The sequence below is a fragment of the Lepidochelys kempii genome, chromosome 11 (assembly GCF_965140285.1).
Source record: "Lepidochelys kempii isolate rLepKem1 chromosome 11, rLepKem1.hap1, whole genome shotgun sequence".
Taxonomy (NCBI): Eukaryota; Metazoa; Chordata; order Testudines; family Cheloniidae; genus Lepidochelys; species Lepidochelys kempii.
Genome location: NC_136390.1, coordinates 39,973,566 through 39,985,103, shown reverse-complemented (window position 1 = coordinate 39,985,103; position 11,538 = coordinate 39,973,566). Strand labels below are relative to the sequence as shown.

At 40.0% G+C, this 11,538-nt stretch overlaps 1 protein-coding gene across 4 annotated transcripts in view; it reads left to right on the top strand.

Moving 5' to 3' along the window:
- Positions 1–11,538, top strand: part of TLK1 (tousled like kinase 1) — a 136,160-nt gene that overhangs the window by 52,242 nt on the left and 72,380 nt on the right. For all 4 annotated transcript variants that reach the window (XM_073305809.2, XM_073305808.2, XM_073305811.2 and 1 more), the window contains one exon: positions 1,963–2,034. In XM_073305809.2, the coding sequence (XP_073161910.1) occupies positions 1,963–2,034 (72 nt within the window). The remainder of the gene's footprint in view (positions 1–1,962; positions 2,035–11,538) is intronic.

The following is an 11,538-nucleotide window of genomic DNA, read 5'->3' as shown; positions in this document are numbered from 1 at the left end:
AATGTATTAAGTGTAGGAATTATGCTGGATAACATCACAGCAAAGACACTGTTGGCTTGGGAGCCAGTGAAAGACACAATAACCGCCAGGCTGTGAAAAAGACGCCCCTGTAATAATAGGGCACCGTAGATGGTGGTTAGTGGAGATGTTGCACAACTTTGACTTTGCCAGCAACGTTGCTTTACTAACTATAATGTGGAACTGAATGATTGTTCTTACATCAGAGGTAGAATAGGAAGCAGCAAAAATTGGATTGGAATTAAAGAAAACCAAGATCATGAATGTAGGAAGCCAGACAACAGGTGCGAAAGTGCAAGTGGATGGAAAAGAAATTGAACAGGTGGTAGAGTTTTGCTATCTGGGCAATGTGATGACATTTGAGGGTGGCTTCGATAAGGATATTTATATGTGATTAGGAAAAGCAGACATCGCTTTTGGAAAGATGAACAATATCTGGTCAAACAGGTCTCCACGCCAAACTAAAGATGAGATTATATCATGCAATTGTACTGAGAATGCTACGGTATGGAGCAAAGAGTTGGCCAATGATCGTGGCTAACAAAAAGAGATTGGAGGCTGCCCATCACAGATGATTGGGAAAGATTCTATATGTTTCATGGAAAGACATCATAACAAATGTGAGGGTATGGGAACTGACAGCAGGACGTTCTAGAAAATACCAAAGAAAGAAGCCTCAGGTGGTTGTGATGTGCATTGTATTTAAGATGGGAAGTGTTGAATTGAGCAAGTGTTGAATTGATTAAAGAAGGGAGAAAAAAGAAAATGAAGAAAGTCAGGGAAGAACTAGTAGAAGACAGTGACAGAGGATATTGAATGCACTGACAATTACCTAGGAAGAAGTACCAGACCTAGTAAGAGATCATAATCAGTAGAGGAACTGGGCTGCCTGATGTCAGTGGCACTGGAGGAACTAAGGTCTAAGGTAAGATAAGGTTCCTGGTGTTATGTGGCTATTAGATAGCTTTTGGTGGTTTTTTTTTATTCTCTCAGAATCCTAATCTCAAGACAAGAAGACTACAGTCCTTACAAAAAGAAAGAATTGTTAACTCTCTCTTCACATCTACTAGCCTTAGTTGGTATATAAATGCATACTCTGGAGTCAGAGCTTTCAAAAAGTGTCTATCAGATACTTTGCTGGTCCAAAATAAGGCTGGAGGAATGTGGATCATTCTAGAGGTTTAACTTTTTTTTTTTTTTTTAGGAAAGCCTTTCAAAATGATAACTTGATTCTGTATCTGACATACTTCTTGGGCCATGTCTACACTACCACTTACGTTGGCAAAACTTACGTCACCCAGGGGTATGAAAACACATCTCGAGTGACATAAGTTTCGCCAGCATAAGGGATAGTGTGCATAGAGCTATGTCGGTGGGCTTGCTTCTCCCATGGACATAGCTTCCACCGCTTGTTGGGAGTGGTATAATTATGTGGATGAGAGTTCTCTCCCGTTGGCGTAGAGCTGCTACATGAGAGATCTTAATAGCAGTGCAGCTTCATTGGTACAGCTGTGCTGCTGTAAGCTCTCTGGTATTAACACATCCTCATTCTTAACCTCTTAATCATTTAAGTGGTTTCCTTACAGGTGTTATATTGGCGTGACTGTTTCATGAGTTAGTGATCTGTCCTATAAATTATGTTCGTGCATTCTTTTCAGAGAGGATGTGTACATACAGTTGTTTACTTTCCAATTTTGTTACCAAACTACATTGTTCAGAAAAGCTTTAGAAGCAATTAAGAAACAGAATTTACTGTGCTGGAGCACACCATTTGTCCATCAAATCTGGTATTCTGCTTGCAGGTCATATTGTCTCTGCAGGTGATCACTGTGTCTTGAAGCATGAAATTTGTTTACCCTTACTTTGCATAACTGCAAATACTGTAATTTATTAGCTGTTTTAAAAATCTGAACATAGTATATGATATATTATTTTTCTCAATAGGCCTCAACAAATAATGAAAGTTCTAATCACAGTTTTGGAAGCTTGGGATCTCTAAGCGATAAAGAATCGGAGGTATGTATGTTTACAAAATTAATTACAAGTACAATATTTTAATGCAAACAAAATACTTATATGTTCTATTGTAGTTGACACTTTTATATGTAAGCTTCTTAAAGAAAATATAATATTTCTATATATACAAGAAGATTAAAAAGTGCATGTAGTGGTAAAAGCTGAAATTTGTTACACCTTTGGACCAAACTAATTTTTTTGAGATGGAGATGTGTATGGTAAGACTTCATAAAAGTGCTGTCATGGAGTGTCCTACTTGGAGTGCCCTCCTACAGCTGGCTGCAGCATGACAGACATGCCTGCCTCAGTTTCCCCTTTCATAGTCCCAGAAATAGTCCAAATAGTCTTCCAAAGTATAACTATAGCCTTTGGGGTTCATTTTATTATAAAAGTTCCATGCACATAAACCATAAGAAAACAAGTCCCAATGCCAAGTTCTACAGTTACAGTCCTGTCTCCACACAGTACATCAAGTAGAGCCCCAGCGTCCCTCATCAGTGCCCTGGCTATCCAGTGCAACCCCAGTGTCCCTCACCGTGTCCTGGGTCTCCAGCACAGTCCCAGTGTTCTTAATCAGGCCTGGGGTGTCAGCCTTCTCTGGTTTTGAGAGCCAGCAGGAACCTTTCTCTGCTGCATTCAGCCTTCAGCCCTCTCCAGCCTTTTCTGACGGTGGCTTTCTCACCCAGGAAGGATAGCTGGGCTTCCATGGGCTTCCAAGCCCTCAGCCCTTTTCAGCTTCCCAGCACTGGCTTTGACTTCTGATAGCAGGCTAATCCCTTTGTTGGCTTCCTTGATAATTCCTCCCTCTTTCCAGGGAGTCTCCTGACTGGCATCCTTAACTCACTAGGTCTCCCTCTTGTTGGGGCTCTTCCTCCCTCAGATTCTCCCAGTTTCTTTATAGTACCATGTGCTGCCTGGCTCTCTTAACTGGCCAAACTGTGGGCACCTGTTCAGGCACTGGAAAGCTGGACCCTGCTTAATTTAGTGGGGCCAGCCATCCTGTAAAAACCTCCTTTGGACCTGTGTTCAGAGAATTTTCACTTTTTAGCTTATGTTGGTTCTGCATTGTATCATGAAAGGTTAACTACATTTTATATATAAATAATAACTGTATTTTATCTCAGGCCTGTTATTAAAAAAAAGGGAGAGATTCTGTGCTATGCCTCTAAGAGCAGCTGGGGGAAAGATTAAGACCACCTATGTGCCTTCCTGATCCTGGGAGGCTTTGCGGAGGTGAGGCCCCTAGCATAACTCAAACAGCTCTGGAGGATCTGTCTGAGTTACAACGTCCTTGGGTTTCCCTGTGTGTTGGAGTGCTGTCCAGAAACTGCATAACTCTGAGTGCTGTGGCCCTGTCATTGAAATGCCCTTATGTTAGGACTCGCAGGTGAGAGCGGGGGCCTCAAAGTGGTGGTCTTCACAATGCATGCACTCGGGAAATCCCCCCTTTAGAGCACTTGCATACCACTTCAGCCCTTTTACCACTGGGGGGGACAGCATGAGGGTTAGACTCTCGCCCCAAGACTTGATATATAGCGATGCTACATAATGATTAAGATTAAGATTCTGTCGCAGGTATTTTTAATAAGAGTCAGGGAAAGGTCGCAGGCAATAAACAAATATTCACAGAAGCCTGCAGCCTGTCCCGGACTTTTAATAAAAATACCTTGTGGGGGACAGGGACAAACAGAGCGCTGACCGCTGCTGCTCCAGCCCCAGAGGGGTTGACCCAATCCCAGCTACTGCTCCAGTGGGGGGGGAGCCGGTCAGCTGTTCCGGTGGCCCTGCTCCAGAAGTCCTGGACGCTCTGGAAAGTTATGGAATCCATGACCCACGTGACTGTCATATCCTTCATGAAGATAAATTCATATTTTGGAATTAAGAATGGTGTGTATAGCTTGCTAAATTTTTACCTTAAGGCAGTAAAACTTTCACCAGCACAGGGAAACCTCCTTAGCCACTGTTTAGTTGTAGCTGTGTAAATACTCTTAAAACTTAATTAGTTTGCCAGTATTTATTATTCTGAGAAATACAGAAATGTGTTCAAAGATCAGACATTAGATCACTTTCCACTTCTAAAACCCTTTTTCTTCATAGTTTACAATATCTATAGCATCTGAAACCAAAATTTTTACCACCTTTATTTTTTTTCTTTTTGTGTGGTGTGTAAACTAGTTTTCTTATTGTAAGGATGAGTTTCTGGAGTTTTGGCAGCATTTTTTCCCCAAAAAGTGTTTTATAGGAAAAATTGTAGGTTTTTTCATGTTGGGAGGAATACCTATATAAAAATTACATGGACTTTGTAAATGAGATATAAAAGAGTGGAGAAGAGCAGGAGTAAATTTGCACCTGTCATGCTTTGAATGTTTTTTAATATCGTTCAAATTAGAAACAGCTTTGACTTTTTCCACATATGAAGTGAGGTACTGAACTTTTAGTCTGTAATTTCAAACATAAACTCTTTCTGCTGCTGGCTCATTAGCCCTATAAAAATGACAAATCAATTTTCAGAATTATTCCAACACTGCTAGTTCAGTTGTCTCCCTCATCTCTCCAGTCTTTGCCTTGAATCACTGTGAAAATATATTGCGTATCACTAAAGGTTAGTGCACTTCTGACATTCTGACCAAATGTGGGGTCAGTCAGTTGCCATTAATGGAGAGAGAGACAGAGCACTGGAAAGGACATTGTTGCGCCAAGTGGTTTTTGGATATCTAACTCTCTGTTGCCCATCTTATATTAGTATAGTTGTATGGACCCTCACACTCCAGAATAGTGTGGCAGAGGGCTCTGACTCATTGGGGATTCCCTTTTCCAGAGAAAATCTGCAGTCAGCATGAAGGACAGTGCAAGTGATGGAATCTTCTCTTATAGTAAATTCGCATTTGATAAATATTAGTGGGTCTCTTGTGCACCACGTGCTCCAGTACAGTTAATCTGTACTTTTTTAATTGGACCTTGTGATGGGGATGTACTAGGCCCTTCAAGGCTCCCTACTGGACTTAACCACATAACAGTTATAAATAGTTTTTAGTTCTTAAATAACCTATTGATTGATAGTTTTAGAACAGAATCAGATTACAGCCCCTTCCCCTCCCCCATGGTCCAATGTTCAGGTACCGGACTATGCTCAGAATTCCATGCTTCAAACTATGCATCTCCTGCCTGCAATCCTTCTTGGTCAGTGATGACTATCAGTGCTCTGTCTACTGCCTGGAGGAAGCTCACATTGTGGCTCAGTACAGTGTTTGCCAGTCTTTCCCCAGTTGTACCTGAGAAAGTGGGCACTTCGCCTCCGCAAGTATCTCCTGGACATGGCCATTAGACCACAATCAGACCCAGGCCAGGGAACTCCCCCATACAACATCCTGAATCAGCAAGGAGAGCGCCTCCTGCTGAAAAGTCCGCCTCTGGTGCTGGAGAATCCTCTCCCACAGATTCTGTGACAGTGCCTAGTTAGGAAGCACTGTCATAAACATGGGACTAAGTCTTCCTCTAAGTCCACTTCAGAAAAATCAGACATCCCATCCACCAGCATTGCCTCTGAGGACTCAGTACGTACTGTCTTAAGTCCCAGAAACTTTGGGCTCCACTGGCTCCAGGCCGTGTTCCATCGGTACCACCATTTCCAGCTCCTCACAAGACCCAGGACCCCCGTCACCTGCAAAGACAAAGTTTCCTTACACGTACACCCCAAATTTATCCCTGTAGTAGTTAGTTTCACCTTAATTAATCCATTCATTTAACTTTCATTCTTTCTGAAACTGCACATTCCCTCGATGTGTGATGAGCTTTGGCCTTTTACCTGAAGAGAACAAGACCAATCAGGACGTCCCTGAGACTGTTTATTGCGATAACAGAGAGAGCTGGGGGCATGTCATCTCCACCCAGAGAATTTCTAAATTGGTATCCGGGTGCATTCTACATTGGTATCCAGGTGCATTCTTCTGTCAACTCTTGAATCTTCCTCCCCCTACAGGGGTATGAGCTCACTCCACAGAGCACAGCAATCATGGCATCTCTTCAGGATATACCCTCCTAGACCTCTGTAAAGCTGCTATGTGGAGTTCCATCCACACATTTTAAAAGCATTACGCCCTGGTGCAGGACTTGGCTGCTGATGCCTCCTTTGGAACGGTGGTCCTCTGCTCAAACCTACTGTCCTGATCCTTGCACCCTCCTCCTACTTAGGTATTGCTTGTCAGTCACCCACAGTGGAGTACAATAGGGACCATCACTTGAAGAAGTGGTTACTTACCTATAACTGGAGGTTCGTTGAAATGTGTGGTCCCTGTGTGTATTCCACTACCTGCCCTCCTTCCCTTCTGCTTTGGATCTTTCTGATTCATGGTGGAGAAGGAACTGAAGAGGTGGTTGATCTGCCCTGTCCTTTATTGCCTTGATCAGAAGCATGAGATGAGCCTGGGTGCATGCACAGACCAACAGATACTATTTTCAAAGTTCTCTGATTCTGGGTGCATGATGCGCATGTCTAACCCACAGTGGAATACAGGTAGGCACCACACATCTAGAAGAACCTCCAGTTATAGATATAATCTTCTTTTTCACAGTACACAAAGGTTCAGACATGTATTAGGTTGCAGGATGCTGAATAAGTTCCACCTTGTCTAGACTGGAAATTTGTCCTGCTTACAGCCATAATCGGTCTGCCATTAGTTTAACTGCACTGGTATAACCCTTAAAATGGACAAGCAAAGCCACTACTTGCATCACTGGAGCTCACCCCATTTTTAATATGGGTAGGCTTGCCTGCTGTAAATAGCTAGCTTTGACCATCTACACCAGATATTGCAATGGGTAGCAATACCGATGGCTATAATCCGGGCAAATCTCCAGTCTAGACAAGTCCTTTATCTAGTATGCACCAAACCTAAGTATGGGTATCTTGAACTCTTTGGCTGGAATGATAGGTTGCTTAATCTGAATTGTTGTCACATGTTGTATTGCTAATTAGAAGCATTGCTGGTTAGCTAGGAGTGCTTTCATTTTAGGAGAAGTTTCATCATGTCCAGGTAACTTAAACCTTAAGGAACTGTGTTTTCATAATTAACAAGGTAGAGAGCTCAGATTCTGCCTAAGCTGCTGAAGCTTATTTCAGTTGTCTAGTAAGTGTGTGTCCCTTCCAAAACAGGTTCCCCAAGATGGCTGTAGTATACCAAGTTTACCAGTCACAAAGAGGATGTAGATCCTAAGTCTGACATTGTTTGTTTGTTCACCCCTTTTAATAATTTTGCTAGCCAGATAAATTTTGTATCTTGTCCTTCCAGGATGCATTTTCTTGGCATTAATAAATAGACGATTTTCTTGGCCAGAGGGGTGTGACTGCCTATACTTTTTATTTATGGTTTTTCACAAGAACAAAACACTCAATTTTCTGCTGTGGCAGTCTACTTAAGAAAAAAGTCTTAATTCTCTGGCTTTTTTTGTCCATCTTTCTGGCAAAGGAGAAAGATATAGCATTACAATATTGCTTTCACATTTTATCTGGTTAGATAGAATTAGAGGGTGGCATAGATCTAGCTCTGATCTTTGTTTATTTTGTTTGAATCCCCTGAGAGCGATTGTGTAACTTCCAGAGTACTGGTAAGCAAAAATTGCCCAACTTTCAGTTATAGAGCCTTTTGGCTAACTGACAGCCGTGCAAACTCAATGTTGTGTCTAAAAGTTCTGCTATGTTCATTCTGGCTTGTGCATCATAACTAGTTAGAGAATCTTTGGGACACTGTCTATACTTGGGCTAAACAGGTTAATTTAAGGCCCAGTTTGACCTCTAGTTGATATTTAAACAGTTCTGTTGGTGACACACGGGTTAGACTAGTGTTCATCCTCCCAAAGCAGTACTGGTTCTTAAGTGCTAAAAAGAGTAAAAACTACTAACAATGTAAGTAAAAAAAAAAAAAAGAGAGAGAGACAGACAGACAGCAGAAAAACTTTTGAATGTATGCCAGGAGCAAATCTGACAGGTAAGAAGTTTCTATTTTAAAATTTCTTTTCTCACTATAATTGCATGTTGAAGATCTTGCATTGTCTGAGACATGGAGCATGATCTACTTGGGTAGTATCTCAGTTTTTCAAATAGAAAATTTCATTAAATTTTTATAATCTATTTACCTCTTTCTAGTTAATCTTGAAGGAAATTTGTAAACAATTCTAGAAAGCAACTGCTAGTTGTAGAAATGCCTAATTAACTTTTTAATGGCACTACTTGGAGAACTATTAACAGCTATACAAAGAAATTAATGGTGCTGCCTGGTAACTCTCTTTGAACAATATTGCAGTGGTATAGGTTGGAAGTTAAGGGAGATGACAGTGGAAGTGTTCCATTGCACGCTGGAAATTATGCTACGTTGTTGCAATTCTGTGAAAGAAAAACATAATCCTATATCAGGGTGGTGCCTATTATCTAGGACAGAGCTTCCCAAACTTTTCTTGTTGCGTGTCCCCTTCCAGTAGTACCAGCTGCCCACAAACCTCTACCCTTCTCATCACTGGTACTTTGTGTTTTTTTCTTAACACTACCTGTCTTTAACCATCTGTCCATATTTCACTGTTACATAAAGATATAGTTATAGTGCAGGGGTAGGCAACCTATGGGACGCCTGCCGAAGGTGGCACGCAAGCTGATTTTCAGTGGCACTCGCACTGTCTGGGTCCTGGCCATTGGTCCGGGAGGTTCTGCATTTTAATTTAATTTTAAATGAAGCTTCTTAAACATTTTAAAAACCTTATTTACTTTACATACAACAATAGTTTAGTTCTATATTATAGACTTATAGAAAGAGACCTTCTAAAAATGTTTAAATGTATTACTGAAACGCGAAATCTTACATTAGAGTGAACAAATGAAGACTCGGCACATCACTTCTGAAAGGTTGCTGACCCCTGTTATAGTGTGACATACAACCAAAAAAAAAAACCCCCGGACTAAGTTCTGAGCTCTGCTAGGCTGGACAATTGCTGGGTAACTAAACCTGCGCTGTATGGTGATTGGAGGTGGGGGCTCTGTACATCTGTGTTCTCATTGTTACATTTTGAAGTAAATTAACTACCATATTTATATACAACAAATTCCCACTGAGTTTTAAAGCTTTGTCTCAGTAGCCTATTATGAAAATGCAATAAGTAAGGGCTTCAGTCATGAGAAGCGGGGCTCAGGTTACACACACCCCTCCCCCACAGGGCTGAAGCCCTGGGGTAGGGTGACCATCCATCCCGTTTTTTGGGACTTTTTCTTATATAGGCGCCTTTTACCCCCCCACCCTTTGTCCCGTTTTTTCACAGTTGCTATCTGGTAACCCTACCCTGGGGCTTTGGTCCCCCCACTGCCCTGGGCGGTGGGGCTCGGGCTTTGGCCCCCACGATCCTCCTGGGATCGTGTAGTAATTTTTGTTGTCAGAAGGGGGTCACGGTGCAATGAAGTTTGAGAACCGCTGCCATAGATTATTTGTATGCCTCAGAAACACTGATGAATTTATCCTCAGAACATTCTTGTGAAGTAGGAAGGTCAATTATCCTCAATTTACATATAGGGAACTGAGACACACAGAATAAGTGATTGATCCAAGGTCACACAAGAAGTCTGTGGCAGAACTGGGAATTCAACCCAGATCTTCTGACACAAAGTACAGTGCCTTAATCACAAGGCCGTATTTCCAAGGCTGTGGTGATTATTTCTAAATTGTAAAGTACCTTTGTGTATTGGATTCTTAAAAAAAAGTAACAAAAAAGCCCCCAAAATTCAGCAACCACATATTTAAAAAAAAAAAAATTTAAAGGGCCCTAAGCAGAGCTATTCACTGCGTTATGTCTCCTGCTGGAGGTTCCTTCCATGTTCTCTGAAAGATGATTTCTGGATTTCTGCCATGCCAAGTCTTTATTTTTTGCAGCTGTGATGATTCATAAAAAAATTAAGTGGAGGATGTCTTTACATTTTGAATGAGCAATCAGAAAAATGGTGGCACTAAATAAAGGAATGTGCTTTCTTGACCCATTTTTCAAAAGGTGTTACATTCTCTTCAAAGAGTTTGTAGTTATGCCAGATATTATGATGAGAGATTGTAACATTTTACTCCTTTAAGTAACATCTGGTTTGTTTTCACACTAAATGTAATATTTTAAAAGAATAAATTTAAACTTTTAATGTTACATAAAAGGGTTTTTGAAATGGTGTCATAAGAGTTGGTTATGGTAGACAATTTGTCATATGAAAGGTAAAGTAGGAGCTTGAAGATATATTCATAAGGTGAGCGGTGCTTCCCTTTGTGATGCTGAGACCTTAACTGTATTGCAACAGATTGTGAAAAATAATGTAGAAATTTAGATCTTGATTAGAAATGCAATACTAATATCAGTTTATGTAGTGAGAATGTTAGTTTATTATCAAACTCTGATGCAGTACTGATGCAATCACGCTATGCTTTGTTAGTGATAACGTGGTATATAAAAATATATCTGTATTTGACATCTTTAAATTTCTCAATGCATGACATACTTTTCCTTTCTTTTTTCCAGTGTATATTTATCTCCTGTTTTGTATGCCAGGCAAGGATGCAGAAAATATAGTAGAATTTAGAAATTAATCATTTTTCTATGTCACTAATACGAGTATTAAAATCTAGGATTTTTGAATAGCAGAATTTTAATAGAGATGCCTTGCAAATATAGGTTCTGATCTGCATGGGTGGACCTCAGTTAATTTGGTTGGATTCCACCCATGCGGATCAGATTGCAGATTTGGTGTGACAATGAAAAGACAATTTAGTAAATGCTGTATTTCTTGTACTACTTTGATAGAAAATAGTCACATATAATTTTACTGAATGTTTGTTCCTGAAAACTATACCTGTATTTCAGTGTCCTTTTACATGTGAATGACATAAGTTTACTAGATTCTGTTCACATTTAAGGTATGTAGATTTTGATTGGAGTACAGATTGGCTATGTGCAATTTATGGTTAATCTTAAACCGAGTTCTGTGGATTTTGAGTGCTTCTGATAGTGTATGAATACCTTGGTCTTTCCCACCATTATAAGTTTGTATTTTCTATTCTCTGCAGATAAAGAATTCTTTAAAACTCTTTTTATAGTCTTTGGCTGTAAATCTGAGTGGTGAAGGGGGTAAGATTTAGGGGGGAAAGTAAATTTAAAAAAATATAAACACATTAATTATACATAGGAAAAATTTAATGATTATTAAAAACTGAAAATCTCAGCACCATTAAGTGCTGTAGAGAGGGAAAGACATTACATATTTAAGACACAAATAGTACAAATTGGTGGTTTTCCACATTTTTTCTTTGAAAAAATTCTATATGCTACTATGAATTGTTCTGCAAGTAAATATAAAATATTTATATAGATCTGTATTTCTATCTTAACCCACAATTTTGGAAAGAGAGAATAATTATTTTAGAGACAGACTATTACAAATGAATACGTTTTATAAAAGGAAATATTAAGGCCAAAATTAAAAACTATCAAGCC